The sequence below is a fragment of the Octodon degus genome, unplaced genomic scaffold (assembly GCF_000260255.1).
Source record: "Octodon degus isolate 3935 unplaced genomic scaffold, OctDeg1.0 scaffold00151, whole genome shotgun sequence".
Classification (NCBI taxonomy): domain Eukaryota; kingdom Metazoa; phylum Chordata; class Mammalia; order Rodentia; family Octodontidae; genus Octodon; species Octodon degus.
Genome location: NW_004524727.1, coordinates 737,168 through 756,456, shown reverse-complemented (window position 1 = coordinate 756,456; position 19,289 = coordinate 737,168). Strand labels below are relative to the sequence as shown.

Sequence of the window (19,289 nt, the reverse complement as noted above, 5' to 3'; positions counted from 1 at the left end):
GGCATGTGGTGCTGGGGGATTGAACCGCAGTCCCTGATGCTTTGCTAAGCTTGTTCTAAGTAGGTGCTTTAGACCACTGAGCCATCTCTCCAGCCCAACTTTGCCATTTGGATGACAGGGAACAGAAGGCCTGTCCTATCTCTTTTAAAACCTCTCCAACCCTTTTGTTTTCTGTTCGGAGGGTGAGGTGCATGCTGAATAAAGATTTACCACAGTAGCTGATTCCACGAAGAAGATAAGCTCACAGAATTAGAGAGTCAAATGCAGAGATGGGAAGGTAAACCAGTCCAAACTCTACTTTCTAGGGCTCCACTCAAGACCCTATCATTTTTGTTTATAGCATGTCTAATAGTAAATGGAGGCTTTGGGCAACAAAATTTCTTTTTAAAAAACTGAGTTGCGTGTAGTGGCACACCTATAATCTCAGCACTCAAGAGGCTGAGGCAGGAGGACTGCCTACACTAACATAGTGAGTTTAAAGCCAGCCTGGATTACACAGACCCTGTCTCAGAAAAAACAAACAACAACAACAACAACAACAAAAAAACTGTAAGTACTTTGTGCCTGTGAGCTTGTCTGGTGCTGCCCTTTCATTTCAAATGGAGAGCAGATAGTATGTGTTTACATTTACAAAGCTGTGGAATAGGGCTGCTGCTTATGTCTAGTCCTCAGCCTGAGAGAAGAGCAAGCCAAGCACCACTGAAAGACAGAGAAGGCAGCTTGCTGGAAAGGGGGTGCTGTTCTTCCAAAACCACTGCTTTGATACCCACTGTCAGGCATTGGATGTATGACCTAGAAGCACATTTAATGAATCTTCCAGTGCACAGAATCACCCAAAGAGCCTTACGTGAGATAAGGTCAAAACACTTCTTCTCCTCGGGGTTCGTCTTCACCTGGCAGGTCAATAGGTTGAGCTTTGCAGGAGGCCGGTTAGCCTGGGTGCAACAAAGGATAGGGAAGGTGAGAGGGCCACCGATGGAGACCACTATGAAACAGCTCTGAGCAGGATTTACTATTAACCAATCGGCTTTCCATGTTTCCTTGTGAGCCCGTCCAAGGCCTAGACCCCTTGTCTAAGGCCCCAGGTGAGGATGTTTGGCTCCAACCCCAATAAACTAAAAGGAGACCGTCAGCTGCAGGCTACACACTCTTACAACAAAAGTCAACCTGGAGATGAAACAGTCTCCTAGTTTGCATACTTTACTACTTGGGGAAGTCTTTGAATTGTCTCCCAAGATTTCACTCAAGTTCCCATGTTTTCTTCAGTATCCCCCTCTCCTTTGTTTAAATATCAAATAAATTCAGCAGCCCTGAGAAATTCTTTGTTTCAGCCTCACCCTTCCAGAATTTCAAATCCTGTTGGAGGGTTCTGATCTTCCTAAAGCCCTAAAATCATATCTCTTGACTCACTGTCCACCCACTTGGGTGACTGTGGGCCTGATCAGTCTGCAATAACTAAGGGGTAATATTAACAGTTTGAAAAAACACACTTTATCAGACACATTCCAACCCCATGCATAAGGAATCACAAAACACTTTTGTAGAACTGGGTCAAAAAACAGCTGTCCTCTTAATTTCTTTCTTTCCTTTAAATGTATTTAGTACAGGGTCTACTGGGTCTCACTACACAGATCAGACTCATAGTATCCTTTGTTTTCAGCCTCCCAAGTGCTGGGATTACAGTCATGCGCCACCACACCCAGTCTCAATTGCTGTCTCAGTGCACACCTGGGGCAAGGCTGACACAGCAGGCCAGGGATTGAACCCCTCGCCCGTGTCTGCCTAAGCAGGCACTTTAATCTGTTGAGCTATCTGGCTGGCCCTTCTCAGTTTCAATAAACATTACTCTGAGTCCTTGAGGCTGTGTCTAGATGATCCCCAAGGCCTTATGCAGTCAGAAGTGGGGATTTGTCAGTGGCTGCAGTGTGGGATGCTGGGATAGATTCACGGTGTAATGCTAAGCTCAAGGGCACTAGGATTAAGGGTGTGAGTGCTGCCCACCCTGAGTAGCCTAGAGAAAGGGGGCAGAAAGACACTGCTAAGGTCCCTTGTTTTGCTACCTTCTGCCCACCATGAACAATTTCTTCTCTGACATGGGCCACCCTGCCTCACAGACAGCTGATTAAGAACTAAAACCTCTACAAACTGTGAGCTAAATAAACCTTTCCTTCTTTGAGTGTTGGGTAATTGTCTCAATAACCAGAGATAAGTAACTAAGATAGCTGTCAAATGCAAAGGGAACAGGAAGGTAATTTCAGAAACAGAAACTGTGGATGTCAAATGCATCAAAAACCTTACTGAAGTCTACAAATGCAGACCAAACTCTCCAAATACCGAATGGCTGGCCTTACTCACCTAACAAGCTGCTAAAGGAAGGATCAAAGGAAAAGATCAAAGGAAGATACCAGAAACTGCAGTCGTTCTTGTTCTCTGCTTGCTGTGATCACAAGCTGCTTGGATGTGCAATACATCCAGACCCACCTTCCTCTTGTAACAAGGTGGCCTGTGTGGCCCTCTCCACTCACAGACCACAAGGTCTTGCCACTAACTCTACAGAGTAGGGGTACAGGGAGCAGCTTCATTAAAACAGCATTAAGCAGGATGTAGGTTTCAGAAAGGGTGAGGGATTTCAAGTCTAGGAACTCAGAAACTGCACAAACAGGGAATGTCCTAGATGCTCCTGGCTTGTGGCCCCAATAATCTTATCTCCTACAGATGGATCTTCTCTACCACCTGCTAACTCCTAACAGAATCCTGGGATCATCAGGTACCAGCTTTGGAAGCCCCTGCACTGCCTCATCTTGTAAACCTGGACAGTTCTGAGCAAAAGCACCAGCCACCTTTGATCTTTACCCATGGGACAACTGATTCACCGAGGACTCAACATACAAATGACACACTGCTCCAATGAGGCCCAGGAGACCATGTGTTATCTGTCACCAGCCTATAACCATGTACCAGAGACTGTTTCCAGGGCTACTTCTACAATGCAGTGTCCACTTTGTCTTGGATACAGGAGCCAAGGGGCCAGAACCCTTCAGTAAATGCAGAAGCACCTTAAGGACACGAGGAGGACTCAGTAGGAAGAACTATAGCTACCCAGCTATTTTTATATTAGTCTGTCCTTTTGTGGGGTAAACACTTTTTTCATGAATTCAACCAATATTACTAACTGCCTTTTTTTTTTCCTCAGAGTTTCAGGCCAGGTATTCATTTGCATGTCCTTCCTTCCTTCCTTCCTTCCTTCCTTCCTTCCTTCCTTCCTTTTTGTTTTTCTTTTGGCGGAGCCGGAGATTGAACAGATTGAACTTAGGCCCTTGTGCTTGCCAGGGAAGCACTTATTCCACTGAGCCATCTCCCCAGCCCTACTGCCACATTTTTGGTGGGAATTAAACTCAGGGCCTTTGAATATAGAGTGTGAGTGTGTGTGTGTGTGTGTGTGTGTGTGTGTGTGTGTGTGTGTGTACAAGTAGAACTTGGGATCCTGTGCTTGTCAGGCAGACACTTATGCTGCTGAACTATATCCCTGGCCCAGCCCAGAACTCAGGGCCTTTGCACTAAGCTAAATCCCCAGTCCTTTTTTATGAGTTTATTTTGAGACAGGGTCTCCCAGTCCTTAAATTGCCTGAGCTGGGCTCACACTTGTAATCCTCCTGCCTCAGGCATCCAGAACACTGGGAATACAGGTATACACCACACTACCTGACTCCTAAGGGTTCTCTGCAGTAGGAATGACTCCAGCAGTATAATAAAGATGTGGTCTGCACAAATGAAACCATGACTGCAGTTCTGCATTTGGGAGCAAGGGTGCCAGGCCTCAAACACACCAACCCTGCTCCAGGGCTGAAGGGCTCAGCTGCTAGGCTTCTGGGCTCTGCTCAGTACCCAGAGGCAGCTGCCGCCCACACAGACTCACCCATCAGAATGATCAGAACCCTCCCTACCAGTTAGCTAACCTTTTCTCTGTGGCATAGGGAAAGCTGCTCACCCTCAGAGATAACTACCCTAAAAGACATATTGTTCCCTTACAGCAACCCAGCCCCCTCAAATACAGAAGAGATCCACTGCCCTTATCTGGACTAGAAAAAATAAGAAAAACATGAATATGGTTCCATATCAAAGATGACCCCAAGAAAGAATGAACAAAGTCATACAAGTGGGCACTCACAAGTGACACCAGCTGTTCTCGGTTTTGCACCAATAGCTGTTTGCTCTTTGCCCATTCAGATGGGCCATCTACTTCACAGCAAAGTCAGATGAAAATTCAGGGGAGAAATTTCTACCCATTACATTTGTTTGCACTGCAATTTGGAAAAGGAATGTCGTGACTTATGTTAGTTATCAAACAATTTCATCTGATTCACAAGGATAGCAGTTCTCTGCAAAGACCTAATGTAATTTAAGAAGCCCTGGTTCAGTAGAAAAGCCAGGGAGGAGGAAAGAGCTAAGCCTTGGTCTTGTCTTGTTTTTATTTTTGTTTTCCTAGACAGGGTCTCACTGTGTAGTCCAGGTTGATGTTGAACTCACTATGGAGCCCAGGCTGGCCTCAAACTCAGGACAATCCTGCCTTAGCCTCCCCAGTGCTGGGATGACAAGTATGTGCCATCATGCCCAGCTTAGTGCTTGTTTTGAAAGAAAGGAATATGAATGATTCTCCCAGCTTAACCCTGCCAATTTACTTCTTTAAAATTTTTTTTTAACCAGTTAGACTTTAAATTTTTATTTTGAGAGCCAGTACAGTTCTACCTCAGTGCAGCCCCCAGTCTTGATGGCATGCAACACTGCTATATTTCATCCAAGGATCAATTCTCCCATGCCAAGAAGCTCGATCAGCTATGACTAGCAGGGATTTCCTTTCCAGTCTGGACAAACCCTGCACATTCCAGGCCACTAGAGTGCTTGGGATTCTGACTTCCAGAGCTTGTAGCATGACACAGGGAGAGGAAACACTCAGCATCTGCGTAGAGGGCTGGAAAGCAGCTACAGTGTCCCTGCAATGTATGAGGTGCTGGCCAGGACAGGGTCCACCACCATCCCCAGATGGAGCAGAAAGGGGCTGTAAATGGCAGACAAGGCAGTGTGCCTAGAGAGGGTGCCCTCAGCACACAGAGCACTCATGAGACACACAGAGTGCACGACAGGTGAGTTGCCAGCATCCCGCTGAAGCTGATCATGAATGTGCTACTGAAAGCAGAAACTGGGGCAACCCATCCACACTAACAAAGGAGCCTTTCCTGCCTCCTGACAGGAAGCTCAGACAGCAGAGACTTAAAGAGAGCCAGCAAAGGATTGCTGGGCCTGTTCTCAAAAGGCTGGTTTCATTAGCAACTAGAGAGCTGTAAGAGCATGAAATGAACTTGGGCTTCATTTTGTGCATCACGGTGATAAACTTGAATTAAACTAACTGGACAACTGAAAAACAACCACAGAGTCCAGGATGTTTAGACCAGTAAGGAAACCAGCCATCTCCTGGTCTCATGTCATTAATTTCTAAAGATGAGATACAGTTAATCAAAACTAGTGTCCTGCTGTCTATAGCACACACACTACCCCTCCCCCATGCATCTATGTGTAAGGAAAGAGCAGTGTTGGAAAGTGCAGACTGCAAGCCCCAAGTCTGAGCCACTTTTCTCATTGCTAAGACAAAATACCTGATGCCCAAAGTTAAAGGAGGAAGCGTTATTAAGTCCATAGTTTGTAGAGGTTTTAGTACATAGTTGGCTGGCTCCAAGGCGGAGTGGCATCACAGAGGAAAAATAGTTCATGGTGGGCAGAAGGCAGCAGAGCAACCAGGGCTGACCCTGCTCTTTCTGTCCTTGTATCTTATCCAGCTGCTTGAGGTAGGGCTCACTTACACCCTTACTCCTAGCACCCACGAGCCTAGCATTGCACCATGAGTCCATCCCAGTGTCATACACTCATGATCTAGCCAACTCTGAAAAAGCCACATGATCTCATGGGGCTGTGAGGGGTCATCGAGACACAAGCCATAATACCCTAGAAGAAGGTGGGAGAACAGCAGTGTGGGGACTGCATTCTGGAAAATCGAAGGACCTCTATGTGTCTGGCTAAGAAACAAGGTCCATCCCTAGGTCAGAGGACCATGGATCAAGACAGAATACTTGGGGCCAGGGAGATGGCTCAGTAGAATAAGCACTTGCCTGGCAAGTGCAAGGGCCTGAGTTCAGTCCCCGGTTCCGCCAAAAAACAAAAAAAGAAAAAAAGAAAAGAAAGGATACTTACAGTACCATGGGATATGGTCAGAAAACCATTTTTCACTGAACATTTCCTTTTCTGCCACACTTTTCGGATCCTTATAGATAAATGGGAAAAAGCAAATGCATAGACATTTTAGATGCAGGAGGTCAGGAACATACATGTCCCCCTAGCATCCAGCACGGCTACCTACCCATCGCTTTTCTTGTAGAGGTTGCCATTCCGCTCTGTGCCATGTTCCTTGTTTCCCTGAGGCTGATGTAAGCTATAAACTGTACTCTGGCGAAGCTGTGAGTCCTGCAAATGGCCAAGAACTTGCTTTATAATACATTCTCCAGGGCTGATTTTTAAAAAAGCAGTATCCAAAGAACAGGTAAGCCTGAAGTTGTTTTTCAGTTCTCCCCTTCTCATCACACCAAGAAAGGGACACAAAAGTCATCTATCACCAGGCCAGAGAACTCTCAAAAATCAGTGTTTCTAATAAATAGACAGAATGAGCCCCTGGACATTCAAAAGCTTTGCTCTCCTATAAGCTTTATGTCCCGGATGACAGCTGCATCTCGTGAGAAGGCTGAGCAGCACCATAAAGGAAGGAAATGTGATGATTGGAAAGGGCAAGGGCTTTCAGGTAAGACTGCAAAACCATTTTTTGATTCACACAGACATGTTACACAGGTCCTCTGCCTTGGTTTCTGTCCTGGACAACAGGAAACAATACCTAGTAAGATGGCAAACACAAGAGTGGATCACATGTGTGGACACTTGGTGCCTACTGGTTCAGGACAACTATTCCCTCTCTCCCTCCCTCTCTGTCTCAAGGCATGAGGGGGTGGGGGGGGCACACAGGAAATAAGACTGCTCCCTATTCTGATCCAGGAGCTGGCATCACAGGAAGTCCACCCTGGAAGTCAGCTGGGAATTCACATAAGCCCAAATCCATTGGACATATGGACATTCACCTGCAAGTGCCACAAGGCCACCACCCACAAGTGCTCAAGGCCAGGGTCCGACCTCCAACAGATGTGGAACAAATGATATCACATAGTCCATGCCAAGAGGAGACAGTGCTGCTGGCGCCAGCACTGGAAATTGGGGCAGCCCACAGGAATAGAGCAGAGCAGGTAAGAAAGACAAGCCCAAGTCAGCCAGGCAAGGGCTAAGTTTCTATGAATCCTGAAATCATCCTCTGTTGGAGCCTGTCCTTTCTATAATGGGAAGAAAGAGGATCATGAAATTCAGTGCTCTGCTCAGGGAGTAGACAGAGCTCACACCCCTGCTGCCTCCCTGGGGGCATCCTCAGATAGGGTCGTGCTCCTTGATGCCAGTAAGCAGTGCCCACCTCAGGGAACCTCCACACACACGCAGACAACAAAGGTAAGGACAGCAAAGTGACCTGAAGTGAGATTTGAGGAGTCAAGAGGAGAAAACCATGGGGAGAGTTTGGAAGAAGTGAGCCTTAAGGGGAGGACAAGAACTGGCACAGCAGGAGGAAAGCATCTGGGGCAAGGAGGCAGCATGGCTGAGACAGGGAGAGGGTAGAGAGGAGCTGGTGTCACCCAGGAAGGGGGACAAACACTGCGGCCAGGAGGCAGAGCACACGCTCCAGGCACAAGCAGCTGGGACCTTCTGGACACTGAACAATTTCAAAAGTTTTTAAAGCACAGGAAGTTTTTATTTTGATAAAGTTCAATTTATCTACTGTTCCTTTGTACTTTGGGGTAGCATGTAAGAAATCAACGCTGAATCCAAAGTCATAGTGCTCTATACCTATAATTGTAAGAGTTTTACAATGGTAGCTGTTGTACTGAGGTCTTTGATCCACTGAGTTCTGGCATGAAACAGGATTTGAATTTATTCCTTTGCTTACGGCTGTCCAGTTTTCTCCGCACCACTGCTGCAAAGATGATTCTCTCCCATGCTGCTCTGGTGTCCTTGTTCAAAACCCCAGTGACCACAAATGTGGGGCTTCTTTCTAGATTCTCAACCCTATTTCATTGATCAAGCTTTCTCACTATATGCCAGTACCACAATGTCTTGTTACAGCTTTGTGGCTAAGCTTTCAAATCAGGAAATATCTTCCAACTTTGTTCTTTTATAAGCTGGTTTTGGCTAATTCTTGGATTTTTGTATTTCCCTAAGAATTTTAAAATTAGCTTGTCAATTTCTGCAAAAGCCAACTATGATTCTGGTAGAAACCATATGGAGCCTATACACCATCGGAAGATCATTGTCATTGTGCTATCTTCAAATCTACGAATGTGAGCGTCTGGCACTGGCTTCCTAAACTATATGGGCAACCACCTGAAGGAACAAAAAATCTTTACCTGAGCCACCCATGACATGCTCACTACCAAACCAATGAGTGACGCAGAGGGCCAGCCCACCATCTGTGGGATGAGGATGTCCCTGAACCCCCTTTTTCCCACAAGGGCTACACCTCAACCCCAGAGACGTGGAGCAAAACCAGCTTTAAACACTGTTGGGAATAACTCCATGGAGAGAAACAGAGAGACTGCTTACTTGTATGACTTATAAACCCATCAAAAGACAAAACTGCACAACCAAAAATTGGTCAACTAAATTGGGGAGAAGAAACTCCCTGCATAAACTCAGAGTCAGTCATGTGAAGACCCTGCTGTACATCTGTGTCACCAACTAGGGTAGCACCCATCTGCAGGTCTCAGCAGAGTGAAAGGCACTGGCCTCCCCCCGCAGAACCAGGCTCCAGCCACATGGGAAGAAAGGGGGGATTCTATCTTACCCTTTTCTTTAAGCCAAACATCTTTTCTTTTTCTTTTTTTTTTGTTTTTTGTTTTGAGACAGGGTCTTGCTATGCAGCACATGCTAGTCCTGAACTCTCAGTGACCTTCCTGTCTTGGCTTCCCAAGCACTGAGATCACAGCTGTACACCATCACACCCAGCCAGTTTTGAATCCATCAAAATAATCAGACAAATCTGAAGCTCCTGCTTAAAATTTAAAATTCACAGAAAAGAGAAACTTTAATATAAATTGAACCTACTATCATCTTCGGCATCCTCAAGGTGACCTCTAGGTGACCCAGCAAAAGTCCTCTCCACCTGAATAAAAGTCTGGTTAAGCTTCAGGTGATGCTCACCTGGCCCAGGCTTTAATCTAAACCACCTAATCACCCCTGTGGTGGCGCATCTAGGGAGAAGGGGTCCTGGCTGGACCTGGAGTGGGAACTGGGGAGGCCAGAAAGACAGCTTCCAAGGGGCTAAAAGAACACTCAGAATTCAGCCCTGCTGAAGGGAAGGATGATGAAGGGCAATCCAAGTATAAACCCTGGAAATTCCCCTTGATACATGTAAGCTCTGTAGCCTTTAGTGAAATCTACTACCATGAAAGAAGGACTGAAATCTCAAGTGCTACTAGCCATTAAGACATACAAAGAAAAAAAAATTCATGGTTTTGAAGTTCATAAACAAAACATGCAAAATTCTCCAATTTATTTAAAAAAAAAAAAAAAAAAACTACTTACTCTCCTAGACTTCGGTCACAAAAGGTAAATGCATTTGGGAGAAAAACAGTAATATTCAGTTACAGTATAAGAACTTACAACAAACTGCCAACTTTATGTTCTGCTAAGTAGCTCTAGAGCCGTTCATCTAAAATCTAGGTGGTAACATTCAGGCACATTCTCTTTCACAAGGAAACGCATTTATGTTAACGTTCTGTTGCATCCTGGCGGCACAGAGCCTACGAGTTCGGGGCCAGCCTAGGGCAACCCAAGACTGTTTCAAGGGAAGCAAATCTCCACATTATACACTCACATTGTAGTGAACACACCATAAAATTACCTTTAAAATGCACCTTTTAGTGGTTTTTTCCACAATTTCCCCCTCCAAACTGCAGGTGCATGAATGTAAAAAGATGTCACCACATGGAGAAGCCACAGACTTCTGCTCAAGGGATACAGCTGTGACAAAGGCTGACACCTCAGATCTTGTACATACAGTGGCAGATAGGGAAAAACTGCAAAGGTCACCTATTCTGTGCCCACCCCAATGGGCAGGTGAACCAGAGGCCAGAAGACAAAGTAAATGGCACACACGGCAGTGGACAACATGAGAGACACTGAAAACACTCATGTGGCAGGGTCCAGGTGCAGAGAACCCTAGGATACAGGAACACAGGCCTCAGGCCAAACCTCCAAAGTACAGGGTCCTGGGGATTAAACCCAGGGATTTCACCTGGAGACATGTTCTTGTTATGAGACATATTCGTGTTAAGAATATTTTATTATGAGACATGTTCGTGCTAAGTCACTACATTGCCCAAGCTGGGCTTGAACTTGCAAGCCTCCTGTCTCAGAGTCCTCAGAAGCTGAGATGTACAGACATGTGCCACCATGCCCAGCTCAAATGGTGCTCTAAATTAAATCCCCTCACCTCTTTCTGCTCAACCTGCAGTGCTGACTTCAAAATGTCTCGAAGCTGTATGAGTTGCCTTCTTTCTTCATCCTGGGCCTGCTTGATCTTCACAAAGCACAAAAAGCAGGGAAGAGTCAGCCTGGGGCACTGGAAGGTGGCTGGTGCTTGAAGGCACCTCCACTAGTGTGCCCCTGGGGACTGCCTCCCTTGTGGTCACCCCTCCCTCCTCTGCCAGGCACAGTGGGGCTCTTCTTTTCTGGGCCATTCAGCCTGCAAACCTAAGGAAAATGCAGGTCACATAAACATGGCTCAAAACCTCTGGAGGGAAGCAACTCACTGTGTGGAGATCTGTGGACAGCGTCTCAATGGAAGGTTTTAGGCTCTCTACTGCTTTCAGTCCATCCTGGAAAAAACTAGGGGAAACACAAGAAACAGAGAACATAATTCTGTTAGACAGAGAAAAACTTGACAGGAAAGTGACTGTGGTCGTTTTATGATCTCTGGGGGGACAAAGTCTGTATAAACACAAATTTAAAAAGCAAATCAAAAATAAAGTGACACTCAAAATTGGGAGAAGCAAATAGAAAAGAAACTGCAATAAACCACATGACCCATATAAAATGAGACCTAAATTTTCCTTCTATGGGAAATAGGATTCTACAACAATGGCAAAAAGGACTTTGATTTGGGAGTCAATCAAAGGGCTAAAGGAAGAATAAACGGTGCAAACAAGGATAAGGCGCTGGAGAACTGTCTGAGACAGGCAGCAGCTAAAAAAGAAGACAGAAAAAGCCAGGCAACTTTGAGGCTTACAAATGGCTTCACTCTATCTGCAGAAGAGGAAAGCGTGGTTGGAGAACTTCAGATTCAATATCAGAAGCAGTCCTGTGTTTTTTTTTTTTTTTTTAGAAGTCCAGAACACAATGCATGAGGTCACATAAAGCAAGTGACTCAGGAAATACAAGCAAGGTGGACGAGTCTCCCATGGGGACAGGTGGCTGGTGATCACTGACACCTGCACAGTGTGCAGTGCAAGGCACTACAGACAGGGAGGAGAAAAGGCATCCCTGTGGGCTCTGGGTAAAGCTGACAGGCCTGGCCTGTGGTGCAATACAGCCCTGACCTACATGTTCTACACAAGGCTGCCTCTCTCCTACACACATTGTGGCTCTTCTCTCTAACCTCTCCTTTAATACATCCACTTCACCCTGCTGTGCCTGCTCAGTAAACACTGCCTCCTTTGTGAGGCCTTCTTTAATCCCCACCTTAAAAGAACTCTCCTTGAGTGAGGTGTGGTGGTGCATGTCTGTAATCCCAGCACTCAGGAGGCTGAGGCAGGAGGATTTCTCCACATTCAAGGCCAATCCAGGCAACAAAGTGAGTTCAAGGACAACTTAGACTACACAGTGAGGTCCTGCCTCAAAAATAAAGAGCTCCCCAGGCATATCTTATCCTTTGTTCCAAAGAGTTTCCCACTATGTCTCCAGGTGTGTGATTATTAAACATAGATTTTGCTCATCACACCCAAAGTTCTAAGAGGGAGGGCCAGGATCCAGAGTGCAGGAAAGGACACAGGCACAGAAGTTGCCAACTCTGTTCCCTGGACACCACAGAAGCCAGTTTCAAAATGTGACCCACCTCTCACGTGTTTGTGCTGGATTTTTGTTTTCTTTCAAGCACAGCAGTGGCTCCGTGGGGGGTATCACACACAGGAGGCCAAGAGAACAGTGCAGCCAGTCCTCCTTGGCTAGAGGGGGCATGCATAGCTGTGGGTCATGAGCGCCGCGGCAACAGAGCCACCAGGCTGGGTAGGGCATGGGTCCTCTCCGGCCTGCAGGACATTGGAACCCTCACCTTACCTAACTGAACTTCTGGTGCAGCACTGTGCCTGGAGCCAGCATGATCTATCTAGGTGTCTGTCACCACAGCAAGAGCAGAACCCATGTGCTCCTGCCTCTGCACCTTCTGTCGCTGGCACACAGAAGGCAGCACATAGCCCACGCCCCTTCTGCACAGGGAAGAAATTCTGAAGAACAGCGGCGTCATGGGAATGAGAAGCAGAAGTACTTCCTTCTGTCAGGGATGGTTTTCCTCTATGCAACTGTTTCCTCAAATCCCTTCAAATTCATGGAAAGTTGCCAGGAAGGAAGAGAAGGGAACAGGGAAAGAGCGCATGATAGCAGGGTGCTCCACTGGGGAACAGGTCAGGGATCTCAGTGGATAAACCCAAGGAGGCCCTGGGAAGAAGGAACAGGTGCACAGCTGTGTGCTGCTGCGACTAAGTGACTCCCTGGGGTGGGACAAGCTGACAGCAGCGTTCAGGGCTCAGGAGCATGCATCTTGCACAGATCTCACTTCTGGTGTGGCACCAGACAATGTCAAAGGAAAAATAACACAATTTAAGTTTAAAAGAGTTTAAGATGTGGATGCCTCCCCCATCTTCACTGTCGACCGGAAAACCTCTTGAGAACTGTAACCCTTCTGTACCCTCCTGGTGCAATCAATACAAGGCACCTTTAAAATGCACTTAGGCCTGGCACTAGGAACAGGTTCAAGGAGTCTGAGAGCTACTCTGCTGATTGCTGTCAGCCACTGTGACATTCCTAAACAGAAGTGCCAGGCAACATGTTCCTAACTTGAGCCCTTTACTATTTCCCAGCCTTCCATCAAAAACCATGTCAAGTCAAATGTCAAATCTCTCTCTCTCTCCCACCACTATGTAGTCCAGGCTGGCCCAAAACTCATGGGAATCCTCCCAAGTGCTGGGATTATCAGCAGTACCACAACATCATCAGACCTGGCTGCTGAGATTACCAGCAATACCACATAATCATCACATCTGGCTCAACTAGATGTTCAAGCTGTAGAAATGCACCCAGTTACACAGTTACCAGCCTTGCTTTACACCCCATGGCAAGGTATCTGCTCCCCAACCTAGGCTTCACAGATCACAGTACTCAAAGCCGCTGAGGATCCACATGTGCCCATCCCACCTCCCCACACTCCTTACATGGCAGCATCCTTTCCACGGCTCCTGGACCCAAGCCCAGCGAGTGACAGCTGCAATCATGGGCCTCAGCAGGCTGTGCTCAAAGCACAAGTGCACTCCTTGCTCCTTGCCTCTTGCCCCATTGGAACAGGACCTCCTAGTGCACATTTATTTACCCTTCAGAGGCTACCCTACCTCTCTGATCCACTAGGGAGCAGCTTCCTCCCTCCAAGCAGCACAAGCTAACACACATCTTCAGAGGTGCATAGGAATGAGACAAAGATGCAAATTTACAAGTCAGAAATGAAGAGCATGACACATTCTTCATAAACACAAGGGACCACAAAAAGTGAGTAAAAAGTAAAAGCATGCACATCTCAGTACTTCCACAGCCCTACAAACATGATTCTGAGGGGCTAGGGACACATGGTGGCCTCTCACTGCCCCAGAGGACAGCGTGGTGGCACAAGCCTTGGCACAGCTGGTCAAGGGCTGAGAAGGAGATGTGGGGAGCGCTTGAGAGGGGACACAGGACCCCCACATCGAGGTGCAGGCAAGGCCTAACTCCTGCGGCCGGGTTGCTGAGGCTCTCAGGCTCCAGGTTCCATGCCCAAAACATGAATTCAAAACAGGCAGAACTGCTGGGCTGACCTGAGGAGCACGCAGTCACAGACATAGTCTCCCCTGCTCACTATCAAAGAAGGAAGTAATAGAAGATGCATACTTGAAAAGGTTGTCCAGCTCATGCCCAAAAAAGGCCAACTAGTTCACTTTTCCAAGAGTTGTTGCTACCCAACTGACAGTTGGGGCAAAATAAAGAAAAAGGAAATCTTAGAATAGCTTCTTGCTAAAAATAAAATATCAGCAAGGAAGCAACTCGGTTCCTAAAATGCCTCCGGCCAGGTTACGAGGAGAACGGAAGAGGTGATCTGGGTGTCACCAGCAGATGTCACAGACAGGACTTTGAGTCTCTGTCAAAGAATTCTTCTGGAAAATGCCTTAGGACGTTTCTCCCCAGCCCAGCTCTCCCTTAGCCAAGGGTGAGCCACCGCACCACACTCCTGTTTGTCTCCAGCTGCGGCAGCAGAGCATGGTATCACCACTGTGGTGCTGCTCCAAACACACGGCAGAGGCAACGGCATGACTTCTGCGCATCCATCCGTGCCAGGTATGTGCGCCCCGACCTGAGATGGAGAATAAACATGGCCCCACCTCAAGGACAGAGCTCGAGCTGGAGGATGATGGCAGCGAGACATGTAAGGGCGCTGGTGTAGCGTAGAGGATGAGGAGCCTGTGGGGGACAAGAACGACCTCCAGGCTGTAAGAAGGGTTGTATGGTTTCTCTCAAATGAGAAACTCAAAATATAAAGAGCAAAAGAAATGATAAAACAGGGGCTGGTGAGATGGCTCAGTGGTCTAAAGCACCTACTTGGAACAAGCTTGGCAAAGTGCAGGGACTGTGGTTCGATCCCCCAGCACCATACTCCAGTCAGCCACGCCCCCTGGTGGACTGAGCTGGCCACCCACACACACACACACACCCACACACACACACACACACTAAATTTAAAAAAAAAAAAAAGAAATGATAAAACAATAGAAAACTGGAAAATGTGTTTTTTGTAAATAGGAAGGGGACATAAAAAGAACTAAGATGTGTTCGGTCACCATCACAAGGAATGTGCTTGTTAAGTACTGCAGATGTGCTAACGAGATGATGAAAACACGTGAACTCCCTCAGAAGCTTGACCCCAGCAAGAGCAGAGGCTGGGGCGGGCACAGGGACACAGCATGACATTCTAGGAAAGGCACATCTCCAGGGAAAGTAGGCTCCCTGGGGGGAGGCTCTCTTGATTCAGTCCACACCTCCCACCGCAGCAGACCAGTCCACAGCCCCTCCTGCCACACTGAGCAGCTTCCCAAGCAGCCTCCAGTCCTCTCAGATCCCTCACCGTGAGGCCGAGCTCACAGGGATTCCCCTACCTGCTCCCTTCCGGCCTGCCTGGGGCACCTGCAGCCACGAGGGCCAGCCTTGCTCACTGCTTCCCTGGGTGACCAGGAGCCTGAACATGCCTTGGCACAGGGAGGAGCCCCACTGTCTACACTGGTCCCAGAGTGCCCAATGCGTGGAACCAAAATCTTCATTGTGGACAGGATGTCATGGCCACCCACTTCGCTAAAGGTTTTCCATCCACTCTGGTTTCATACCATTCTGGCCTTGTTCTCCTGCCCCCCACACCCCAACCTGCTGACTCTCACTTATCCTCTAGACGGCAGAACACATGTCCTGCCAAAGAAGCCTATAGCTAATTTAAGAAATAATACCTACCTAAATCTTTGTCTGAGTTGGGTTTTTCTATTACATCCTATTTCCTCAGATATATATATACTTCATAACCTCTTGGTTTTTTGTGTGCAATACTGGGGACTGAATCCAGGGCCTTCACATTGAGTTACATCCCCAGCCTTTTCTTTGTTTTGAGACAAAGTCTCAAGTCTGCTAAGTCACTAAATTGCCCAGGCTAGGGTTCAACTTGAGATCCTCCTGCCTCAGCCTTCCAGAGTGCTGGGGTAACAGATGTGAGCCACCACCCCTGCCTCAGCACATTTTGTGAGCATCTAGTTCTGAGGTCCAATTTCCCGAGATGACTCTCCAGACAGAAGTGTGCCTGTGCTGTCTCTGCCTCAGACCAAGGCCTGACATCACCATGTGATCAGTGAGACTGTCAGGTGAACAAGCGAGGCAGGCAGGGGTTTGCTCAGCCCAGTGGCTGGTGCCCAGGAACAAAAGCACAGGAAAGATGAGGGTGGCGAAGCGCTGACGCACAGGGATAGCTGAGTTCTTGAACTTGGAAGGTCCTCTCCCCTGCTTACCATAGTCATCAGCTGTGCAGCATTGGTAATGTGGGAAAGCAGTTTTTTAATGTAATACCCTGTATCAGCCATCTCTCCTTCGTCCTGACACAAACCACATCTGAGTTCCTGCATCAGATTAAACTAGTCTGCCTCCTACTCCTACAAAAAGGGGTAAACCAATGCATTTGGCAACTGCTACAGATATTTTTTATATTACTGACCTATTTTTTTACTGAGATGATTCTAGACCTTCATTATTTTATAGTGAACAGTGCACTGGTTTTTTAATGTATTTACAAAGTTTTGCAATCAGTGCTAATTACGGCACTTTTCCAAGACTTCAGAAAGTGACCACAGGCCCATTAGCACCCATGCTACACTGTTAGTCTCCAAGCTGTAACAACCAATACCTGGGAGTTTGTTCATCTTCCTCGCCTGGCAGATAAACAGAACTGTGCAGCACATGGCCTCTGGCTCGGGGTCCCTTGAGTGAACAGGATCCCAAGGTTCACCCATGAAGCATGTACTGGCTCCAGACATCTGTCCTAAGAGAGTGTACGCTCACTACAATGCTAGTGCCTACCAGAAGCTGCCACATGCGGAGAAACACTCAAAAGGAGAAAAGAACTTACTTGCACTGGGCATGGAAGTATTTAATCAGATTCTGAAGTAAATCCACTCCTTTTTTAATCTTGATTTCATTCACCTTCAGCAGATACTGTTAAGAAACAAAGAAGGAATTGTCATGGGAATGAGAAGAGTGTGAACTTTACTGGACTTTCTGAAGACAGATTAATGCCTTCCACTTATTTGATGTCTTCTTCCTTGGGCAGAGCCTGTGGAAGACATCTGATGCTTTTTTTTCCCCCCTGAGATAAGGTCTTGCTATGTAGTCTAGGCTGGCCTCAAACTTGTGGTGATCCTCCTGCCTCAGCCTCCTGAGCACTGAGATTACAGAGGTGAGACACTATGCCCAGCTCACAATTATAACACCTGATTCCTTCTGCCACCCAGAACAGAACTAAAGGCTTCTCTTAGGTACTAAAGAAGCTCCACTAACAGGACATTCCTCCCCGCCTGCTGGAAGGGCTTTGCTCTAGCTACAGAGGAGGGCCTCCACCCATCTCACATCTTGTTGTGCACACTTCTGCCCTAGGTTCCTTCCATGAGGCAGGCTGTCATCTAAGACTCCAACTGCTAGTATCCTCTATTAGATATTCTTTCCCCATGCCAACCCCAAGACAGATACTTCCTCACACACGGATGTTAAGTAGGCAAGTTTTACACTGAAAGGAGTTAAAACCATTTCTAACTTGGAGACTTCATAATAACCACTGAGGTGACCGCTGGAAGGCCTAATGATCTGTAAAACTAGCATCAAGAAATGTATTTGTTTTCTTCTGAAAAGCTTCAAGAAGCTCACAGATAAGAACCCCATAGGTTCCCTACCCCTCCTTTGTGGGACATACTCTATAGGACCCTGAGAATGTTGAATCCTTAGGACACAATGCCCTGGAATACTAAGCCACACAGTGTCCCAGCTGTCACACAGGATGACTCCATGTCCAGTCTTTCCCAGGTTACCCATGCAGCCCAGTAAGGGGACAGGGAGCTTCCAGGAAATCGTAAGCCCCATACCTCCCTGCTTTAAATAAGAACTGCCTACACGTCCTTTTCTCACTCCTCTTTGGTATTTTTCACTTTAAGTGGATGTCTGGCAATGGATCAAAATGATCCATGTATTTGTTAATAAAATGTCAGGCAATGTACCAACCCCTAAAAGGCAGGTACCCTTTGACCCAGAAATCCTACTTACAGGAAGTTATTTGAAGGGACCATTATAAAAGTTACCAGGATAAACAGACAAGAGGGACCATGGCCTTGTCAACCAAGGCACATTGCTGTGAGAAGGACACTTGCCACCTGGCACCCACAGCTTTGCAGGTTTGGCTGGGGGAGCAGACCTCAGAGAGGTGGGAGCAAGGCCTCGTACTCCTGGAGGAGGCACAGAAGTAGAAAGCTTCAGGAACAGCACTTGTGATGGTGCAGTCTCTGCCCCTGCCCCATGTCCCTCGTGCTGTGTCCCCTTCTCCCTTCCCAAGACAAGGCTGAGGCTACAGGACAGGAGTCCCTCAGGGCCCAGCAGGGAGCTGTGTGGAGTCTGGGCATACACTTCTCCCTGGGCACTGGGCTTTTTCCCAGAAGATTCCTCTTTTCCCTCCTCCATCTCTGACTTCACTGGTGTAGTGGGAACCTAGATTCCTCACTAAAACCACCAAAGTGCTGAGTATAGCGGTAACTTGGTTCATGACTTTAATTCTTTCCACGATTCTGGCTGCAACCAAATTGCAAGCATACATGCGTGCACACCCATGTTTACAGAAGCACAACTCATAACTACATCTTGCAAGCAGTCTATATATCCATAAACAGATGAACAGATAAAGAAAAGGCGGTGCTTACATACAATGCAGTACTATTCAGCCACAAAGAGGTTTAAACAAATCACTGGTAGAAAAATAGATGCACCTTGAGCCTGTAATGTTCACTGAAATAAGTGAATGTTTAACACAAGCTTAAATATTGCATGGTTTCTCTTAGATGAGAAATTCAAACTATAAACAAAGTACAAAAGCCAAGAGATAATAGAAAATAGGTAGACAAATTTTTTCCAGATGGGAAAGGGACCAAGACATACAGGAAGTGGCTGCAGGAGAAGGGGACATAAAAAGAATTAAATGCATAACATATATGCACCAACACGCCACGAGGGATATAATCAGGATATACTGCAAGCTGCTTTATTTTTAAAAAGCTAGTATTAGATTTTTTTTT

General features: G+C 46.9%; 1 protein-coding gene across 3 annotated transcripts in view; it reads right to left on the bottom strand.

Moving 5' to 3' along the window:
• Asap2 (ArfGAP with SH3 domain, ankyrin repeat and PH domain 2) overlaps nucleotides 1-19,289 on the bottom strand; it is a 153,978-nt gene that overhangs the window by 35,834 nt on the left and 98,855 nt on the right. For all 3 annotated transcript variants that reach the window (XM_023702400.1, XM_004642314.2, XM_023702401.1), the window contains exons 7-12: nucleotides 17,087-17,172; nucleotides 10,947-11,022; nucleotides 10,628-10,714; nucleotides 6,410-6,513; nucleotides 6,244-6,313; nucleotides 848-935 (exon numbers count right to left, since the gene is read on the bottom strand). In XM_023702400.1, coding sequence (XP_023558168.1) covers nucleotides 848-935; nucleotides 6,244-6,313; nucleotides 6,410-6,513; nucleotides 10,628-10,714; nucleotides 10,947-11,022; nucleotides 17,087-17,172 — 511 coding nt within the window. The remainder of the gene's footprint in view (nucleotides 1-847; nucleotides 936-6,243; nucleotides 6,314-6,409; nucleotides 6,514-10,627; nucleotides 10,715-10,946; nucleotides 11,023-17,086; nucleotides 17,173-19,289) is intronic.